This window comes from Perissodus microlepis, chromosome 7 (genome assembly GCF_051167445.1).
Source record: "Perissodus microlepis isolate ML-2025 ecotype Zambia chromosome 7, ASM5116744v1, whole genome shotgun sequence".
Classification (NCBI taxonomy): domain Eukaryota; kingdom Metazoa; phylum Chordata; class Actinopteri; order Cichliformes; family Cichlidae; genus Perissodus; species Perissodus microlepis.
In genome coordinates, this window is record NC_140467.1 from 51106636 (window position 1) to 51129488 (window position 22853).

General features: G+C 41.4%; 1 protein-coding gene across 3 annotated transcripts in view; it reads left to right on the plus strand.

The window, feature by feature from the left end:
• Positions 1 to 18460, plus strand: part of LOC146384042 (netrin receptor UNC5D-like) — a 176121-nt gene extending 157661 nt beyond the window's left edge. For all 3 annotated transcript variants that reach the window (XM_084935746.1, XM_084935747.1, XM_084935748.1), the window contains 6 exons: positions 1013 to 1184; positions 3990 to 4220; positions 8296 to 8445; positions 9687 to 9851; positions 10083 to 10261; positions 12403 to 18460. In XM_084935746.1, the coding sequence (XP_084791872.1) occupies positions 1013 to 1184; positions 3990 to 4220; positions 8296 to 8445; positions 9687 to 9851; positions 10083 to 10261; positions 12403 to 12601 (1096 nt within the window). In that variant the 3' untranslated portion in view covers positions 12602 to 18460. The remainder of the gene's footprint in view (positions 1 to 1012; positions 1185 to 3989; positions 4221 to 8295; positions 8446 to 9686; positions 9852 to 10082; positions 10262 to 12402) is intronic.
• Positions 18461 to 22853: the final 4393 nt, after the last annotated feature.

A 22853-nucleotide genomic window follows, 5' to 3' on the forward strand; every position in this document is an offset into this window, starting at 1 on the left:
TGGCCTGTGTGGACACCCAAGTGTGTGAATATCTCAAGAACAAGGCGACAAAAGACTTTCAAATTCATCCCATAGATGCAGCTACTAAAAATCCCAGATGACCTCAAGGTGAAGGTCAGATGTTAGCTTTTCTGACAATCACAAAGGATTTTCAGCTGTATACCATACATGCATCTACTAAAAGACTGAGGGGTATACACTGACAGGCACCCATATTTTGTCACATGTATCTTGTGTTTTCTGTTCCATTGTTGTGTTTTTTGTTTTGTTTTTTTGACATAGTGTTTTGCACTCGAGGGCCATTGTAGCTCATGTGTTTACATGAGAGGCGCCGTCCATAGAAATTGTACTTTCAGTGTGTGTTGGTGTTTTCCATATTTGTACAGATGTGTGGTGCCCCATTCATGCCTTACACATTAGTAATGCATCTGTGTTGGCTTGTCATGGTCATTCCCCGCTGCAGCTGTATTAATGACCCTGAGAAATATCCACGCTGTGCCTGTGACAACAGCACCAATATCGTGTCCTGTGTATGTGAGGTGTCCACCCAGGGCAGCTGCATGACTGATGGTGGTCCCATTGATTACTCTCAGTCTTCGGGGCTTCCAGCCAAGATTGGGCTCCTGGCCAAGAGCAGCTTGGCCTGGCTCATCTGTCACCGGACTGGCCTGAGCAGGCTTCATAAGCTCCATCGACCCACAAAGCTTACACGCACTGTGCTAAAGCCTGTCCTCCCCAGCCTCACTGTCCATTAGTCTTGGTGCTTTAATCTCCCTCTATCGGTGTGTCTGTGTGTCATCTAGTCAGCAATTGATTCATTATGAGTGTCCAAGGATTTGAGTTTACTTTGTTCATAGGCAAGGGTCACACTCTGAAAGCTTGTTGAAGCAGTGATTCATGTTTTTGCTAAAAAACTTGTAACGAACCCATCCAGCTTCATTAACACGATCACAGATCAAACATGAAGTTTACCATAAATGTTTTCTAATCATATGTTTCTCTACCTCTACAGTACTGTGTCCGACGATGGGTCAGAGATCTTTTTGAGCCCTGCAGTGACATACGGCCCACCAGGCCTTGACCTCTCCTATCCAATAGCCATGACCATAGCCCATTGTGCAGAAGTTGCTGCTGATAATTGGACCATTCGCCTAAAGAGACACATCCAAGACAACAAGTGGGAGGTGAGCAAATTCTGTTACCCTTCACCTGTAGTTAACATGCTTGAATTTCCTCCTGTGGCATAAGTGCAGAACGTTAACAAGTACAAGCACACATCTCTCGCTAGTGCCCAGAATATCAATAGGATCAGATAAACTGCTTCGACCTACTTTGATGAAAATTTTCTTCCTGAACTGTAGTCATGCAGGCAAGGAGCTGATTTCAGGGTTGCCAGCTTAGATTTGTCATTCTGCATAAAATTTAGCCTTTCAAGCTCTACCTCATGCGTCATTTGCATTTGGTCTGACATTTCTTTTGGATGTAAGACAGATACCTCAACATGAGGTCAAAACCAGATAAAAACCAGCAAAGGTGCTTTTTAAAAGATTTAAGACGTTGCTGCTCTAAATGTGTTATTCTTGTGATTGCTACTTTTTGGATTTTTTTTTTCCCCATTTATTTAGGTCTTTCAGTGTAATAACCCCTCTGAAAAGCCCTTCCACTCCACCCTATAGAGCTACTTCACAGACCCACAGAAGAACACTCAGACATCCACCTCCACTCCAAACACCCTCTATTCATTTTCTTGTGTTTTCTTGGCAGAGTACACACATCGGAGATCTTTTCTAAGATCTTTTTAATGTTTAACTAACCTCATCAAAAACCTCTAAGAACCTCATTGAGGCAGAGCGACCCCGGAGCCACCGAGTTTGCTTGACCTTGGGGGTCTGTCACTCTCTACCAGCCGGGTCCTTTCACTCTGCGTGACATTTACACAGATGTAATTTGTCAGAACACGCATTTCTCAAAAGGAAGCTATCAAAAGACCCATGACTGGTGGGAGCTATATGCCAGCAGAGAGGAGAGAAAACAAGAGTAAGGACTCAACAGACAGAAAGGGGGAGGTAGGCTCTGGCAGAACGGCAGAGAGATTCTTTGAATGTAAAGCTGTGGACCATCTCTGTCACTAAGAAATAATGAGGCCTTTATCTCAGACAGGATGCTTACTCAAAACCTAATCTCTGGAATTAGTGATATAATGGGAGATGGAGGTTCCTCTTCCACTCTTTCTTTCTCTCTTTCCTTCTTCCACCTCTGCTTCTATTTCACTGTGTCTGCCTCTCAGTGCCATTCCCATTAAAGTCTGCACTTTGGTACACTAGATTTTGACTCTATCATTTTTCCCTGCCTGCCTGGTGGGGATGAGCTATGTCATGGAGATCCTTCATGTCTGCTCCAGCGCTAATGGGGCAGGTTTAGGAAGCTATGGGACACTAAATTACCCTACATTGCTTTATATGCCTCAGCCAGGCCATATGCAGAGGGGACCTGTGGGTCACAGTTATGTTCCAAAGGTGATTTAGGGAGAATTGAGCACAAGATGAGTAGCAATTGGCCGTTGGATACAATTGCGCCCCACTAATCCGTTTTGTCAGTGTTACTGTATCCCCATCTGTTTAGTGAGATGTGTCATTATTCATTTGGCCGTCATTCAGCTTTGCACAGCTCCTGGTCCTGTTTAAAGTACATAGACTGTTTAAGTCTATGTACGAGGGAGAGATTCCAAGTTACTGTCTGCGAAGTGTCTTAATAAAATGCCTAACAGCAATGCAAACACGCTGATCAGTGGCTCCCGTGTTTGTTGGTTAACTGCATGACCATTCAAAGTCTTTATTTGTCTTTATTTTCTACATGGTGGCCAATAAGATAATGTTCAAACAGTCAGCTTACAACTATTGCCTTAATCATGCCAATACAGGCTGGATGTGGTTAAGTTTTTAGTTTGTAAACTTAAAGCAGGTTTTTAAAGCAGTTATGCGCATTACAGTCAGCACTACTAAAGAACATATAGCATGCATGATTGCAGCACAGCTGAGCACAGTGATGCAGAGTCAAGTGGTGTCTTCATATTAACAAGTGAAATGCATTACTGAAAAGCTGAGAGTAATTTAAGAGCACTATGCCCTGGAGCCACTAAGACCTTTGCTTGACCTTGGGGGTCTGTGACGCGCTACCAGCCGGGTCCTTTCAGGCCTCGTGACATTTATATAGATTTAATTTGTCAGCAGACACATTGTTGAAAATGAAGCTATCGAAAGATGTGTCACTGAAGGCAGGTGCCTGCCAACAGAGAGAAAAAATAAAAAGGAGACTGTACTGGACAGACACATTAGAATTTTTTCAACCTCCTGAAACCCGTTTTCAACAACAGTATCACTCAGGATGCATCAAAAATCACGAGTATGACAGAATTCCAATATTACAGTGTTCTTATGTTTAACTACTAAGCCACTGAAGTCGTTTTACTTAACACCTCCATATTTTTATCCTTGGACTCTACTAGAGTTCCTCTGCATGACTGACAGCTTAAAATAAACTTATTTAACTTATACTGTGCCTCGTTGCAGCCCCTCAGTTAATCCTCTGTCTGAAACAAGCTGTTTTAGCTCCCTCCACTTTTCCTTTAAGCAAGCTTTTTTCCGACTGACTGCCCCTTGCAAACAGAGGGTTTGAGCAGCAGGTGGGTGAGGCTCCTACTCACAGCCAGAGCTATCTGCTCTCATTGACATCATACGGAGCCAAGAGTCAAAAAAACCTGTCTGACTTGGAGTGTTCAAACATTCTGTAGCCAGAGCATTTGGCTCACAGGGCTCACTTAAAGATATGCAAATATCAGTGTTTGAAACTCTGGCCATGTTTAATATGAGTATTCACCAATGCTGCGGATCATGTGTGCATATATGCATAATATAACCAAAGTAAGAAAAAGCATATTACATTTAATCCTGGACCTAAATTAGTCTCCTTTTATGTCCCTACCACCAAAGGAAGTGATGTCTGTAGACGAGGAGAGCACCTCCTGTTACTGTCTGCTGGAGGCCCAGAAGTGCCATGTGCTGTTGGAGCATCCAGGTCGCTACGCTCTGGTGGGGGAGCCGCTGAATCAGGAGGCAGGCAAGCGTCTGAGGCTGGCTGTGTTTGGTAGTCCGGATGCCAGCAACTCTCTGGGCTTCACCCTCAGGGTTTACTGTGTGGACGACACACCCCATGCATTTCAGGTAAGAGGGAAGAGAGAAATGATGAAGATCAGGAATATACCTGGTCATTATATGACTGTAGGTGTTTCCTACATTAATAATTTTATCAATAAACCTCAACTCATACTAGCATACTCACATACTTACATTTGCCACTTGATTACTCAGTTGATTTTATCAGTGGAGCACCACTAACTAGTGGCTGAGAGCGCCATTGGATGCTCCACAAAGACACACAGTATGCTCCATTTTTGTCTTCTTTGTCTATTTAAAGACTGTGAAAGTGACAGAAACAATCTAATAAGTCTGATGTAAACAGCCTGCTGCTGAGTTATTAAGCTCCTGTGCAGGTGCAGGCTAGTTTTGTTCTGAACTGAAAGTGACAGTTCCACCTAGTAAAGGGCTGAATGTGTTACTGATCTGAAGGCAGCCTAAACCACATCAAAACTGAACAGTGATGCCTTCACTTATTGCTAAAAAAAAAAAAAGGCGAAAGTGCCTTTGAAGGTTGACTCATTTTCCTCCTGTTGTACGTACTGAAGTGGCTTTGACCTGTGACGTATTCACTTATTCATTGACATACTCATTGAACTGCATTCAAATGGTAAAAAGACTGCTTAACTTCACAAAAACAAAATAGATTCATGATTTTCCCTTCATGCAACATCAAGAGAAGCACACAAAAAAAGAAAACACAAAGAAAAAACAAACTCTGTTTTGTTTGAAATGGCCAAACTTGTCTCAGTGGTACACATGAAGTCATATAAAGGCTGCTGAACATCAATGCGGCTGTGATTTAGCTTAAGGCTGATGTCATCATTCCAATATGCTAATATTTAGCTAAACAGAGCGTTGGAGAATCAAAAATTTTGACCAGATTAATGGTGACCTGCAGAGTTATAACTAAAGTAACAAATTCAAAGTATTTCCCTTGTAAAGTTAGTGGTAGTACTACAGGAAAAGTTCAAGTCAGGAGAATTCACCTCTACACCTACATCTACATCCATAGAGTTATGCTGCTAGCCTGGTGACCAATATTATTTCCTTAGAATTATGATGTATAATGAAGTCTGAATAGATTATGTAAGATGTAAAATATGCTGCAAAGCTAAATGCAGTAGCCCGGGTTCCACTTTGACCTGTTAGCCCTCGGTGGCTCCCTCTCTCTTTATTGCTTCCTCTTCACTGTACTATGTAATAACAGAAAAAGCCCAAAAGATGATTTTTAAAAAACCTCTAACTCTCACTCCCTTTTAAACAAATAAAATGCCTGAATTTTTATAGCATGATCACACATGACAGCATAGTACCCTTCATAAAAAAAGAGTTAACGAGCCTAGCCTTCTGGTGTCCCACTAATAAAAATCTTCCCCTTTTGATGAAATTCAAATCTTCTAATGGTGCAGGATCAGGTCTGGAGATTAAATGTATTTTAATTGTAAGTTAAAAGAAGGTGCCATTTTTAAAGTTGGAAAGTTCCTGGTGGTTTTGTCTAGAAGATTTGCTGTCTGGAAGAGTTTTTTTGTGCTCCACTGAAGATATGTTCTGTAACATAGCTGCTGGGAGATGCCTGAAGAGACAAAGAGGGACTTTTAATTACAAAGACAACAGATGCTTCAATGTTGCATCTCTGCCCTTTCTTTAAGTAATTTAATTTGCTCTCTGTTAATTAAATGTGTTTCAGTATTGCATTCCATGTGACGAGTCTTAGAATCAGACACAGTCTGAGATGGTGCACAAGTTCACTGGTGTGCTCTTGAGTGATGAAAAGTTTGCCTTTCTCCTCGCAGCGAAAGCCAGACTCAAAAGTACAAATGTACCTCTTTGTTAAAAGATGCTGCAGTTTAAAACACGACTTTTTCAATGATTGTTTCTTTCCTGTTTTAATTAAATTATTCTGAAGTTGTGCTGAGAGCTGTCCCCTAGCCCCTCGGCCTGCTTGAATTTTTTGGCTCCACCCTAGAGGCAGAATTCCAAGTGAACAAAGAGAAATTGGATGTAGGTGCCAAGAGCCAATTTACTCCACCTCTCCATCAGTCAGACTTGGTTATTTGTTCATTTGTTCTTTTTTTTTTTGCCTTTGTTTGTGCTCCATACGACAAATAATTTCCCCTGTGAGCTTGAAGCAGGAATCGATCAGGTTCAAGGCAGCCTGTGTCGTTTGCATTGTGCTCTTTTTCCCACCCTTCCCTGCAAATCCAAGATACAGAAGATGTAAACACAAACATGCAAGTCGAGCACACGCCAGCACATGCACGCATACAGAGCCCTTCAACAACAGAGTGAAATTTGATGCTTTTGCTGCTTTAGGCGAATAAATTTCCAGAGACTGGCTCTGAAAGCTCCTGAATATTTTAGTAATTTTATACAATTAGCCATTCTAATGTCTCTCTGTTCATATGTGCAGAAGTCAGCTGTGAGAAGCTGCCCCGAATGTTTCCAACTACATGCGTCATTAACACGTAAAAGGTGGCAGCAGCTGTGTACCCTTCATTTTACTCTGTCTTTTCATCTGTTAAGAATGCTGGGAGGCATACATCAGTGTGAGCACCCAGAAAATGCTCCATGAATTTTAAAAAAATACACTATAACAAGAGAAAACAAAAAAAATGTTGAGGAGTACAGCAGATGCAATAGATCAATTGTGGAAAAGTCTTAAGACAAAAACGGAAAGGAAAGCTGTGGTGGACTTAATAAACAGGTTGCCCACAAAAACAGCGATTGCGGACGAAAACCTCGTCACAGTGGTCAGTGGCATCTCCGCCTGCATCGAGAATGCAGAAGCATCACAATCTGCTCAGAGGAGACTGTGAAAGCAGCATCAAGGAGACTCTTGCAAAAATAAATAAATAAATAAATAATTAACTATTTCTAAAGTGATGGAAAGCCGAAGTATGGAGAAAGACAAACTATTTCACCACATCAATATAACACGGATCATGTCAGAGCATGGCTGCCTCTGGAAGCAGCTCATTTGCCTTTATCGATGATGCAGCAGATGACGGCAGCAGCAGGATGAAATCTGAAGATAAATTTTGTCTGGCTGCGTACAAAGGAGCTCTCCCAGTCTCACAAGACTGTGGCCACCAAACACACTGGCTGTGAAACCAAAGCTTTTATCAGTGACAACTCAGACCTCACCAGATTGAAACCCTTTTGGGCATTTTACCTGGAGAAAGAAGATTGAAGAGAGAGCAGCTGTAACAAACATCAGCTAAAGGCAGTTGCTTTGAAAGCTTAGAAAAGCATTTGTTATGTCAGCGGCTGTCATTGCGTCTCAGGGCTATGCACTAGACATTCCCACTGTTATTTCCCTCGACATTCATTTGTTAACTTACCTATCCACACCTAAATAAATGGGGAACCTACGCAGTCTCTCTCTCTTTTTTTTGTGGAGCACAGTAAGTTCCTGTCACTCTGCATATTAATATTGTTATTGTGAATTTTCTCTCTGCTTTGAGGGAGCTTTTAGTATTTTTAGTACCCACTCAGTCTGGGCACATTTTGAAAGCATAAAAATGATGTTTTTACATTCATGGTCACAGTTGCTCTAAAAGAGTGCAAGCCCGTCTGGCAGGGGAAAAAAAACAGAGTTTTTCTTCCATTTTTTTTTTCCATTTGAAAAATAAATATAATGTTTGGTCACATTTTTCAGACTGGTTTTAGGGAAATAGCTTAAAAGTTCTAGTTCAAATCTGACTGTTAATGCTGGGGATTACTTTCATCAGACCATTGCTTTTTGGTCAATAATTGTCAGAAAATATTCACAAATTTCTTTAAATTGTTCATTTTCTCCAACCAACAATTCAAAATCCACAGTGACTTAATTCAGTGTTAAAGACAAAGACTAAGGTTGATGTAGTTGATGATTAATTTGAATCAACTAATTGTTTGAGCTGTTCTCAGTTTCTTTCATTCTTCCCTTTTTCAACTTGAACTTTTGGCTCTGATTCATTGGTGCATGTTTTCAAATCTGTGCTCTTTTGTCTTTATGTCTTTTTCCTGACACACTGACACTTAACAACCTTTTTTCCTGTACTTTGCTAACCCGTACCCCACCCCTGGAAAAAAAACATGTCACACCTTTCCTTATCAGGAGGTGGCAGTGGGCGAGCGCAGCAGGGGCGGGCGGCTGCTGGAGGAGCCTAAAATGATGCTGTTTAAGGCGAACACTTTCAGCCTCCAGGTATCCATCCAGGATGTCCCACAGTTGCTCTGGAGCATCAAGCCTTTCACCACCTGCCAGGTAGGCACGTCCTGTTTTCTACCATTTCGAGTCAAAAGCAGGACATGTGTTAACTGCGTGTGCATGTTCAGTGTTTGTCACGGTCATGCACAATGAAGGAAGCTGTGCACCTTCATCAGCTTCCCTGTTTTTTATTTGGTTACATCAAAGCCAGAGGACAGCAGCAAGGGCACAGCAGGGGATCACTACGGCTGGCTATCTCGCCCACACACACACCCTTACAAACTTAATTATGACCTCCAGGCAAGGCATATACACACACACACACCCACTCTCATATCATGCTTATCTTCCTTGGGGTCTCCATGCTGCATGTTCTGCTCTCCCCCGTGATGTTTATCCCACCAGTGACATCCTATTAGCAGAATTAGCCTGCCATAATGCCCCAAGTATACTAACTAGGATTTCTCAGGGAAGAGCCGCTGTGAGAGGTTGCTGCAGGGAAGACGACGACAGGCTTTCATTCAGACACTACTCTCGTCTAAAGGAGGCTTTTATAAGAGTCTGTCCCGCTGTCTGATGGATCTGAAGAGAGGATGATTCATCTGTAGAACAGTGTTTTTGACCTGTTCTTACTGCACCACTGTCTGGGTTACACAGTAGTTAGTAATTGAAGGTGAAATGGACCTTTTAGATTGCATAGCTCTGTTACTTTTAGTTTTTTCAGTTATTTGGAGGAAATGTAGTGCGAGCTGCCCTAATACCATCATCACAGCACAGCTCCTGATCCAACAGGTTGCAGTTACATGTATGGGTTTTGTATTAGGAGTATTAAAATGTGGAAAATTAAAAATAAGTTAATGACGTGTTTGATGGCAGTCGTGTCGTTATGTTGACCATCTCTGGACTTTCAGGTAAGTTTGGTATTTAGTTGCTTTATTAAGAATGCTCGTGCATCTGTAACTTAAGCATTTTTTTCTCAAGCAGTAATTAAGTTTTTGCACTAATGATTGTAGCCTTTACACGTGGTTAGCAGGACGTATTTACATCCTGAGGGCTCTAACACCCACCGGTGCTCCTTCTGATGGGTAGACTTCTTGATTAGGCAACATCATCGATTGGCTAAAGAGGCCGCCCGTTCAGTCTTAATTAATCATGTAAACAGCAAAGCGGGTGGCAAAGCAGGATTCAAATAACAAATGTCTTTAGTGGGGATTTAATGAGTGTGTTGTCTCCACCAGCCTAATCCTTTCATCATTATGTTCGTCCTGTCCGCCCTCCCGTCTCTCCTCGCTCCGCAGGAGTTCTCCTTTTCTCAGGTGTGGGCCAGTAACCAGCATCCCCTGCAGTGTGCCTTCACTTTGGAGCGATACAGCCACTCCTCGTCTCAGCTCTCCTGCAAGATCAGCATCCGACAGGTCACGGGCAAGGAGCAGATACTACAGGTCTACACGTCTGTAGTGGAGGTGAGTAGCACTCAGAGAAGGCGTGGTGCGTGGGCAGTCATGCGGCCTGTTAATAGGTTCTTTTACTGCGCTGAACAACTCTTGATTTGATTTAAGAGCTTGCTTAATGAGCCTCTCAGGGAGCTTTTCATCTATAGATTGCAAAGTCCTTGTCCTTGTCTTCACGTTGAGGAGGGGAAACTTTTTGCATCAAATCACCCTGACATCTCTTACTTTTTGTCTTGCTACTAGAATGAAAAGGGAGTGGTTCCCTTTTTCACGCAGTCGGACTGTACCATCACCTCCCAGACAGGGTCAAGGGCCTTTAAAATCCCCCTGTCCATCCGTCAGCGGATCAGCACCACCTTTGACACCGCAAATGCCAACGGGAAGGACTGGCAGCTCCTGGCTCAAAAGCTCCACATAGACAGGTCTGAGTTTTAACACTCTGAATTCTGCATTTCATTCTCGTGCCTCAGCTGCCATTTACATACCGTTGAGTCAAATAAAAGAGCAGGTATGTTTTCTTTAGGTCCGAGGAAAAAAATAGAAAATGTTCCATAATGTAAACACTGTTCCCACTGTGAAGACTTTTGTTTATATCTGAAATTTAGACACCACATCAGAAATTATCTTCTCCAGCCTTCAATAACATGCCACACCGCCAGTTTCATTATAGATCGTAAAACACATGCAGAGAAAGGGAGAAATGTTAGGCACAGCCAGAATACTGTAGAGAAGAGATGCAGTGTTTTGTAGAAATCTGAAGAAAGGTCTCCGACTGCTGACAGGCCAGCCTCTGGCAAGAAAATGTGTTCATGTTAGCACTTCTCATTAGCAGCATCTCTGCATGTGCTCCATCCGCCAGCCTCTCGAGAGGTTGTGCCAGGTCAGTTATTTGCGTAGGCTGTGCAGGATTTCAGTTGTTTGGTGATGGGGTGATCTCTATTTGTGCTTCAAAGGAGAAGTCAATAATCAAGTGCTTATAGCCACGAAGACTTTAGATCTGTACACCCAGCTCCATCAAGTACTTGAGGAAGAGAGTACTGACAGTGAGTACACTCTCCATCTTGCCAGTTGGAGAAACATGAGAGGGAAAAAGTTCACTAAGAAGCTATGACGGGAAACTGTGTGATTATGGAATTTCGCTTCAGCTGAGTCTGAAAACAAACACCTGTGACTGAGAAACGGGGAAAAGGATTTCTGAGCTTTTTCTACCCAGCCAAACACACCAGGAAGCATCTAATGGGAATGTCTCTACCTAGTTAAGCTGATTTTTGTAATTATTTCTCTAAGTGTGTGGGAACATCAGCATACAGAGGTGGGAAGTAGATTGGCAAAGACAGGGAGAAGGCAACAAATGAAATCCCATTGTAATGAAACAGTGCACTCTCTTGGAGAGGTGCTGTAACAACATCAGAGGAAGAAAATAGGTGGAGATTCAATTTAAAACCTGTTTTCTCATAAACCACACAACAAAGTGTGGCTTAATTTTGTTGTTCTACTGGTGTGTTGTATTATTTTTTTATTGTTTGTTACCATTGTTTAAAAAATAAGAGTTATATTTATCCAAATAAATAAATATGGAGTAAATATGGAGCTGCCAGGCTGGACTTGAAGAGGAAGATTCATGGAGTTGTTGAAGGAGACACGCAGAGGGTTTGTGTGGTAAAAGAGGATGCTAGAAATAGGATGAGATGGAGGCAGATGATCTGCTGTAGCGACCCCTAAAGGATCGTACAAACCCATGTGAATCAAAACAGAATGCAATGATTCTCTTAAGCCCGTGTTATTAAAAGTGGAACATAGAAAACATATGAAATGTGCCATTTTAAGACAAATATTGGCTCATTTTGACTCACTTTGACAAAAAAGTGTGGACAGGGCCATGTTTACCACTTTGTAGCATCCCCTCTTCTTTTAACAGTCTGTAAATATCTATCTAAATATCTATTTTTGTCTAATAGAGGATTTATAATAGTTATCAAATCCAAATATTTTCAGTTGGTGAAAGGTCTGAAATGCAAGCAGGCTACAAAGTTGTGATGTATAGATGCAGTATGCACGACCTTCTCTGCAAAGGTTGTAACCTAGACGGGAGCATATTTTCCTCTAAAACCTGTACATACCTTTTAGCACTGATGGTGCCTTTTCAGATGTGCCAGACCCTGAATTGGATGGATGGATCAATGGATGGTAAAATGCCTCAGTTTGAACACTTGATATGTTTGATATGTTCAATTGTAAATAACACAAGCTTAAAGGAATTTGCCATTTCGAAGGCAAGAAGGGTCTAATGAAAGATTAGACTGAATATTCCCAAATCCCTGTACCAATTTCAGGCACAAAGCTCAGGATATCCCAGCTCCTGCAGCTCTGACTCCTCTTTTTAGTCTCATCTTTTGTTCATCGTGCCTTTTTTAAAAATATGTACTTAGAACAAGCAAAATTACCTCAGTGATTTGCATTGGCATCTTTGGCATAATAACTGCAAAGTGATCGCCTCATTACTACTTCACTTGGTTGTTATCCATTGCCAATATTATAATGTTCGATTTTTCCTGTTCTGCAGGAACTTGTGCTACTTTGCATGTCAGGAGAGCCCGTCATCAGTGATTCTGACTCTATGGGAAGCCCAGCACCCGGATTCTGGGGACCTGGACTCTCTGGCCAGTGCCCTGGAAGAAATCAGCAAGGTTCATTCCCCTAAGGCGGTCTCTCTCAGCTGCAGCAAAGAGGAACGGGACTCTGAATTCACAAAACTGGCGTAGAGTGGCTGTACATCAGATGAAAATGATGAACCCTTACTGCATGAACATTTATGTTCAGGTGTAGTAACTAACCTACAGTGAGGTGGAGGAGATGCACAGAGGCCAGCAGGGCAACTTAATTATTGACTGTTACTAAAGGAACACCTCTGTTAAACCAAATGAACCATAGAGGCAGAAGGAAATCAGGAAATGACCAAGAGATGTGTTATTAGGAGGCACCAACAAACTTTGGAAAGGCATCTCAAATTGGCACACAAACACACACACATTCATCTTTCATTGAGAAATGTCAACTTCTGATACTTCTGAAGACCAATTTGATACCCTGTGTTGAAGGATTACAGAAGCCTGTGAAAAGAAGACAAAGTGTGTTTTAAGGAAGCTGCCAATCAGGTTGGTGCCGTGACCTCCAAGGATTGGATGTGCCGGTACTTGCCCTCAAACAGTCATCTGGGCTGTCAAAATGTTTAGTGTAAAGCCATATTTTCTTTATGTCACTGACACCTCATGCTTTTTTTTTCTTTTCTGCACATATTTCTGCTGAAGCTTTTTAAAAACACATAGAAAAAATGAATATTGGCTCTTTATTTTGTCAGAACATCTTATTCTACAGTGATCAGTATATAAAAGGACCTGGAGTCCACATGCTAAGGAGATGGAGATTTATGAGAAATTACTTTTTAAATGCCTTTGACAGTCATTTTACACACTTTTTTCAGCTCAACAGACAGAGCCCACTGTCAAAGCACCGACAGCAGAGGAGGGTAACTCACCCACCACTGATCTGTGCCTCATATAGCAATGCAGCCAGAGGTCCATCCCTGAGTGTCTCTCTTCTTAATTTGGAGGAAAATTACGTTTTACTGTGAGTGACCTCATAGCAGGCAGACAGTGGGGACAGAAGTGTGTAAAACAAAAACAAAAAAGATTTCTGGAGTATGGAGATGATCAAATACCAGGAAATGGTTATTCAGAGACACTTAGCCATCTCTTACTCACTCTACTCCTGTCTGATCTTCCCAAGCAGAGGCAGCATCCACTTGAAAAAGAAGATTAAAAAAAAAAGATATCCTGATCAGGAAGCTCCCACATTCGGTTGCTCCAACTGCCCCCTCAACTTAATAAAGTGACTTTGTGTTGAACTCTGCGTTGGCACTCTCTTTTCATGTGCTTAATGAATTGAATTCTGAAAGGCCAGACAGCCCACATGCTGCACAGTGGTAGAAATCAGTCCATGTTCAAAAACTCAGATAAGAGATTAAGCAGAGTTTCAGAAAGGTGTAAAATATATACATATGCACTATTTGAGTTTGGACAGCAGATCATTGCCATGTTGGTGTTGCATCATGCAGCTGTTTGAACTCCATCTGAAGAGAAATATCTGACAGTCTCTTGATTCTAACCCATCAAATTTGCCTAAATTAGTAACCCCCCTTGAAAGGCTCAAATATTTTTAAATGCCTAAACTCTTGATGGATTTAAATTCTTAATGAAGACTTTCTGCAGAGTTCGTCTGCTCAGTAAGACCCTGTGCTCCACGGCACTCCACAAAGTTTGACATGGTTTAAACACTTTAAAAAGCAGCATGTTGAAAGAACACTGCTTTCTTTCTTACTTTGATGCATACTTTGGCATTTTGAGAAATTCAACCATCGCACATAGTTTACCAAGAATGTTGAAAATTTGACACTTCAGCCGGTAGTCGCTTAGCTTAGCATTACAGCTGAAAATGGAGAGAAATAGCAGGACTTGCATAGGAGTAACAGCATGTGCCCAAAGGTACCTCTAAATCTCAAGTACCTACCTGTAAAATTTGATTATAAAAACATTAGATTACATGCAGGACTACATGCCATCGCTTCACCATGTATCTTTAAGCTAAAGGCTAAGTTTATTGCTAGCTGTAGCCAGCATCAACATTATGAACAGGTTCTGGGAGTCCAGGCTTACCTAGTAAAGTCGCTGTGTCCCCTCAGCTGAATTCCACAATTATACTTCAACTGCTCAACTAATTCATCCAATTTGGTAATGAAAAGCGCATTTGTGGTAACCAGGATGACTAAGGAGGACACTGAACCCACAGGCCTATGGAGGTCAGGTCAGGTCAGGTCCTGAAACTAAATTGAGATCATTTCAGCTTGTGCAGCTAGTTTTAGCTAGCATCCGCCTAGTCGAATATTGCAAAAACACACGAAAACGTGTTGAGAATACTGTACGCTCACAGTCAGCTTTCCTACTGTGTTGTGATTTTACTTATCCACTTCGGCACCAAGAGAAAATGCCTCTCCTGATATTTTTGCACTTTTATAACTACATTTTTCTCTGAGTGTACTATGCATATATCCTTCCAAATATGTATAGGGTGTTTGGGAAGTGATTTGAGCCGAAAACCCCCTGCTGGGAGGGGGCAAAGTTGGTTCCCCGTCCAGTTGTCATGGTCTGCTATTGATCCACCTTGGCTGTATCCTTCCACAGACAAACTAGTGTGCAAACTAGTGAATTTCTCAACATGTGGAACAGTTCTTCTATTTAGCCTCCCAACTTTGTGGTCAAGCTGGCAGAAAAAGATGCAGATTGAAGTGCTCATGCTGGCTTCATACTAAAAAATGTATTTCTTATTGATTCGTGCCATCGTGGAAATAGCACAAAGACATGCAGTTCATTCAATAACTGCTGGGAATCTGTTTTCAGTTACCCACGACTGCTCACTGAAAATAATGCAAACCTGTACACGGTTAGCAAACATGTCCAAACCTTGTTTTTCTATCTGTCTGCATCAAAGAACAGCACAGAATAAGTTGGACTGATTCTCCACTATTAGCTAAAAAGTTGCTGACCAAAGTTTGGAATGCAGTCATGACTGCAGGAAATTTATTGACAGACCCCCTCTTAGTAGTCGCATGCTGAGTCAGACCTCTTAAGTTTAGTCAGGATCTAAACTTAGCATTTAAAAACACAGCTCACATTACAGTAAAGATATATATTTATATATCTATATTTTACAATTGGATGTATCTTCTGAAGAGTGTAAAGTGTCCGTTCCTGTCTGTTCAGTTTTCCCATTCAGATTCCCCCATTCCCAATTTATCAAAAGTGTGAAAAGCAAAATAACATTACGATCTGCCTTTAGTCAGCATGGTGCTGACTAAAGGCAGATCGTAATGTATTTTTCATGTCTTTGTAATGCTGTTGACATCTATTACCTGCATATCTGCTGAATGAGGACGAACAGCAGTGGAGTTCTTGATTCATCAGCTATGGCTCAACAGCTGAACTCCATTCACTCCAAAACAGGTTTTCTCAATTGTGAGAAAACTACATGGAGCAGATTTTTGTCAAACTTCAGACGGAATATAAAGAGTTTCAAAATTAGAATCAGGTCCCAATAGTGAACAAGTAAAGTAATAGAAACTGATGTATGAACAGGAAATGAAATTGCTCCGTGCAGTGCTGTTTTTCTACAGCAGCTGCATTATTCCCATACTTGCTTCTTCTGTTTGCCATCAGGAGATACTTTCCATTGCCACACGAACGGGGCCAACTTTTAGCATGCTCACATATGGGAGTGCAGGAATCATCTGGAAGAGCAATCTTACCTATTCAGAGTTTGGTGCAGGGGATCTCCAGCAGAGCTGCACCGTTGGCCTGCGTTGCTAAATATTTTTCTGCAGTTGCTCACCAAAGAGGAAAAAAAATAATCTAACACATACCCCACTGATACATCATCATTCTCTGAGCTGACTCCTTGAAAATGACTTCTGATGAAAGGCTGGATCTGCCCTGCATCCTCTGCAAGCTGCTGTGTGGCAAATCATTTCTATTAGCTTTCAATTTTTATGATTTTTTTTTTTTACCGTATTTACAGATGTATCTTAGCTCGGGTCTTTTTAGATCTCAAGAAATACACACCATTCCAGCCATCTACAGCCTTCTATAGGGCAAGTACTGGGAGAAAAACATCACATTGAGAAGAATGCATAAAGGGAAGGAGGGCATGCAAAAATATGTGTGCTTGAATTGATGAGAAATACAGCCAGAGATGAGCCTTTTTATAAAGAAAACAGTCAGTCGCTCTGGTACTGCTGCTCCACCCTACACATTAGTATTATGGAAATATCAAGAAAGTCTAGCAGTAATACAAACAGCCTGAAAAAGGCCATTTCTCCAAGCTGAGCATCTTGAGAATGCTGCAGTGGATGGGTGAAAGCTGATGGTCTACTGAGCAACCAAATTGTATTCAAAGAAAAGGACCGTGAGTCTTGATTGAAAGGTTGACCCACAAAGACGGGATATAGCCAGTATTTACTGGCAGCACAGAAAACCACCGAGCACCTGCCAATGGGCAGTATCCATTTTTCTACATCAGAGTGGAAGATACTTTATTAAGTCATTTTGTCTCCATGTGGAATCAGCATTACTCTGCTCTCCCTAGTTTTCAGTGAGCTTTCTAGTCAGGGAAGGAACCACACGATGCTATGCAGCTCTCTAACAAACAGTGACAACTCTCTGATTTATGCCACCTCGCAAAGATTTTGTGGACACTGCTTGAATTAAAAATGACTTTGGACATTTGGATTTTATTTCTGGAAATTTACAGAATTTCTTTTTTTTTTGGCAGAAGGAGGAAACTTGTCAGACTTTTTTTGGCTCAAGATTTGGACAAGAAGGTGTTGCTTTGCCAAATGTTCCCCTTTTCCCAGATTGTCCACTCAGTGTCTCACATACCTTGAACTTGGAGATTTTTCTTTAGTGAAAATGTTCAAATGCCAAATTTTTCCATCTTCTTTTGCTACTTCAAGCCAGCTTCCCTCTCGCCCTACATATGCACACGTATACACACGCATACAGGAGTCACAACGAAACTGAGAAGCTTTACAGTTACAAGTGTTGTGCATCAAAAAAATGAGTTTTCTAACTAATTGTGCCTCTTTGTGTGGGTTTGGTGTCATAGGAAAAATCTGTCCAGAATGTTTTATTATTATTATTATTATTATTATTATTATTATTATTATTATACATCATATCAAAGGAACTAATTTGTTAGTTGCAATTTGTTATATGCAAGCTGTATTGTTTGATGCCATGCACATCCATCTTATATACACTGCAGAGGTGTTTCCAGAGAATACTGAAGCATTCAAACCTGCTAGCTCTGATGCTAAGACGTGCAGTGGCGATAAGCTAGCTAGAGATTGAGGATGCGCTTTGTGTCCATCAGTGTCCTTTCCATAAACTCAATGACTCAGAGCGTACATGTGCGACAGTGTGAAAGAGAGTTGTGTGTATACTTTAAAAAGCTGTATAACGTGTCCTTGGAGAATCCAGCCTACAGTAGTGCTACTATCTCAGTTTGTTCAGAGTGTGATGTAAAGTGTTTGGGTTTTTTTTTTACTGCCTACTATCTTAAGATCGACACTTTGGGAGAAAAACAACAGATGCTAACTTAAGTAAAATGATCTGAGTTCATGAAACGTGGTGACAGTTTCAATCAAAACTTTCTCATTTTACTGTTTTTTCTTTCGGTTGTTTTTTTACTTCTGCTGCTGCCTTTAAAAATTCAAGTATCCTACAAATCTATTTATTGTATCGAACAGCTGGGTATGTTCAGTATCTATTCAGAAGGTTCTGTATATAATTTATCGCATTTTCTGTATGTTTAGTTGGAAACAGTTCAATGCATTTTCTGTGCTAAACATTTGAGTTAAGTGCTATATGAATGTTAATGTTGAGAACAGTCACTGGTGATGTTCCTATGGGCCAATTCTTTGTCCTTTTTCCCATTTTTTTTTCAAAGTTTTGCAAAAATTTTCAAACTGTATATACTGTATTGTGTTGAAATAAATATGCAGTGAAACGGTATTATTTGTTGTTGCTTTGGGATACAATCAGTTTCCTTTCAGATTAGCTAAACTGCCCTAAATCTGGCCAATTTATTAGATACCTAATCAGCCAATCACATGGCAGCAACTCTTCTGCTACTACTCCTCTGGGTATTTCAGAAGACGCTGATCTACTTCCATAAACCTCTGTACAGTGTACAGAATGCTCTGAAAAAGAGGAAATATGCAGCGAGCGGCAGTTCACTGGGTAAAAGATCCCCTGGTGATGCCAGAGACTGACCAGGCAGATTTGTGATTTGGGTTAAATAGAAATTCAAATCACCACTTGTTACAACCGATTTATGCAGAAGAGCATCTCTAAATACATAGCACATCAAATCTTGAAGCAGATTGGCTACAGAAGCAGAAAACCACACCGGGCACCACCAGGAAGCTGAGGCTACAGTTCACACATGCTCACACACATGCTCACCAACATTGGACAACAGATGATTGGAGAATTTGCCTTTGTCCGCCTTGTAACAGCAGTCTTTGGCTCTTTAGCACCAACTATGTATCACAGCCTAGCCGAGTATTTCTGTTGGCCAAGCCCATCCCTTTATGACCAGTATAACCATCTCCTGATGGCTGCTTGCAGCACAATTATTTGTCATGTCACAGAACTCCAGTCTTGTCAGACTGGTTTCTGAGTTCACTGTACTCAAATAAGCAAAACTGAAACTCATCACTAGAATAATCACAAGTTTAAAACAGAAATGAAAGCTTCAAAGATGTCACCGGAAATAAAGCTTGCGATCACCTGAAAAAAAATAAATCCAAAAAGGAACCAAGAAATCCACCACAATCAAAACTTCAGGCATAACAATAAAGCAATTCGCAAAGAATTCAAAACCGCCAAAACAACAAAAAACCTGAGGACGATGACAGGAAGAGCTTACAGAGAAGGAGAAATTTGCTTTCTTTCGCAATTAACAAACTTTTTTTGAAGGATTTTATAGTCAACATAGAAAAAAACCATGAGGCATTTGTAAACAAGCTTATTGATAGACACAGCAATGCTGCATGCTACATCCTAACGTCTGGATCCTCACATGCACAACAACAAGAGCAGCAAGAAAAAACTTTGCTGCAGTACTACTTAACAAATAGCTGCTAACTTTGCTTAGCTTCATAGCTTGGTAGCATTTGCTAATCACTATGAAATAAATGAACAGATGGATAAACCTTGACCGTATAATAGCACAAGATGGAAATTCAGGGATAATTCCAGTAAATCATTTTCACTCAGTACTGCACTGTAACAGTTACATAAATATAAAGTGTTGAAATTGAGAGCTTCAGCAGACAACCATGAGTAACACTTGAGTATACTGAGTTGAGACTACTGATGCTAGTTTATAGTTCTAATACTAAAAGCGGTAAATGAATGAGAACTCATGCTCCCATAACACTGAAATTAAAGTCCGAATTCATTTAAAACCTATATACCTCTGCTCTATGTGAACATTAATATTAAACATTAAACACTGCTGTTTAATATAGAAGCCTAGTTATGTAAAGGATTTACTGTGTTTTATGAAAAGCATCTTGGTGCTAATGATTTTCCCCTTACTCTAAAACGCAGGTTTGTTCTAATAACTACTTGGTTCAAATAATGGTTGTTTGAAGATTGAATACCCTGTTATAAGCCCATTAACTTTCACTTTATAAAAAGGTAGTTAGTGGCAAATTAATTTGCAGCAATGCACAGCTCACTGTGCTGCAGGAAGCTCTAACACCAGGTAGGGAACACAGGAAAGCTGAGAGCTGAGCTCAGTGTGATGCATTACTTTTAGTTCTGCATCTACATAATTGCAATAAACAATAACATAAATAAATAAAGGAATGCTGGACTAGAACTAAAATTTGTCTACTGCCATTGATGAATGAACTCTCCTCCTTTCAGGAAATCTGTTCTTATTAAAAAGAAGTTCTTCCTCCCCATTATTGCCAACAGCTGGATTATCAGATAATTGACATTCTCTGATATTTTAGGTTCTTTATAATATATCACTGTTAAATTAAAAAAACCAACAAACGATCCATCTATATGAATTAAATCAATGCCAACAATGGCAACAATCAAACCTCAGTCCAATCAGCAGATGGCACTGTATGCTGTCTTCCTATTAAAGGTTATCTTGTCTAGACATGCCTCAACATTCTCTGTGTGCGCATGTGCACACAGAGACAACTGTAGCTTGTTTCCATGACATGAGGCAGCCTCACTTGTATGTGCCCCTTCACAGTGTAGGTAAGGTCTGCTCAGGCCTGGCAGTCAGCAGGCAGCTACACCCTGTCTGCCAACACCAGCAGTGGAACATTCACCCAAGAGGCTGCAGTAACTGCAAGACTCTGTGAAGCACAACTGTCACTTTGTCCTTGCAAATCCTGCTTGATCTGCATTACTTTATACTTTCCCACAGCAGAGCTCGAATTCTAAGTTAATTTTTATCTATTCTAGTTGAGTATCGTCACTCAGCCATGCAAGCGATCTCCCAGCCGGATGTCATCTGTCCCAGGAAGGCAAACAGGCAGGCTGCAGGCCTTCCCAGCAGGCCTCTCTTCCCCTCCAGACACTACACACACACACACACAAATCCCTGGCACAGCCATAGCCCTCTCACCCCTTCTATACCATGCCCCACCCACTCTGTCTCTGGACAACTGCTCTGACTCAAAGTCATTAAAGATGACTCTCTTCTCGCACTTTCTTTTTTTTTTTTTTAGCCCCTCTCTCCACTTCTCTTTTCTTTCCATGCTGGATGAAAGGCCTCCCAGACACCCACTCCATGCACATACCATTCAGGCCAGGACACACAGGAAGTCTATGTGCTGCGCTGAGAAGGGGCTAGGGAAGGGGAGGGGGGGGGAGTGACAGAGGAAAGGGGATGAGAGGAGGGGGGTGAGCGTTCAGCACAGAGGGAGAAAGAAGGGAATGAAGAGAGGAGCGGGGGGGGGCTAAATGCAAGTCATGTGAAGCTCATGAGAACTAACCTACAAAAGTTGGAATCTTATTTTCCTTTTACCAACTCTTTTCACCCTCCGCAGGCTCTTAATCTCACATGTGTTTATTTGCTGCTAATATGCCAACTCCATCTATACTTTAAAGAACATTTTTTTTTAACTTTGAGCTTCAACTTGGTACAAAATGTTTCTCTCATCTCAAACAGCCTCAAACAGAAGCTTCAGTTAAGTTGTTGTCAAAGACTGATTTGGACATTGCTTGACCCTAAATGTAGTGCACAGTGATTATCACATATTAAGTTTATTGAACTGTCCTAAACTTTGGTTGATAGGAAGCCAAGCACAACTGACACCAGTGAGCTGGATTTCTCGCAGTTGTTTGGAAGATCTGGGTTTTTCTTCTCTTTTTTTTTTGCAAAAGGCGCCATGCCTTTTAGTTATGAGATTAGCTTCAGCCAAAATTTGCTATGGAACTGTGAATAATTGCATCATGTGGAATGGAGCACTCAGTGCATTTGTTACTTTTACAGGGTGTACTGCTTCAGTGTGTGTGTGTGTGTGCATGAGTGGGTGGGTGACTGCAGCTCCAGCTAGCAGGGAACGGCGTCACGTCGCATGCTTTGAATTACTGTACATTTGCGGCTGGTAGACAGGCTGCTGCCAACTGTCTCTGAGTGGATCAGACAGCTAACATCAGCACTGTGGGCTCTGCCACGAGTCCCACTTTAATTCCCTCTCACTTTTTCCAGCGTGCTCTCCTTTTCTGTCTGCTGGAGTTCTCTCGGCGCTCTGTCTCATTTTTGCGTGCTCTTCTCCATGCCTCTATTTTTAATCAACTTCACACTCTCTGCCATTTTTTTTCCAGTTTTTCTCTTAAATCGCAAAGTATATACAACAGACACACAGACCCTGACACCCACACACATTCCTATAACGCGGCTCAGGCAAACACCCACATTTGTCGGAGGGTTTACACGGTTCACCACTCAGCTAATCTTCGTGGCCTTGCACACAGTGAAGTCTGCCTTCTGTCGAAATGCGATTATAAAAATGTAAAAACAAAAGCAGACTCAGGTGACTACTTAGGGCGCATTACAACAGTGTGATTGCTTTTGCTTTAAACTGGCCTCCTCCTGTGGATCCTGCCACAGGTGGTGCCAGGGAAAGTACTGATGACATCATGGGCAAAGGTTTCAACAAAGACGAGCATTCCTCACTCAGTCATAATCCGTGGCCTTCATATACGGCTCGTCTTTAACCAGACAAAACCGGTCTGGACGCTTTTCTCTCGCACCTCCTTTTTGCTCTGTGACAGCTCCTTTATTTCGCCCCCTCCCCTCCCTCATCGGCACCACTATTAACCCTTTTTTCTCTAACTCAAGCAAAGTGTTAATTGGTTTGACACA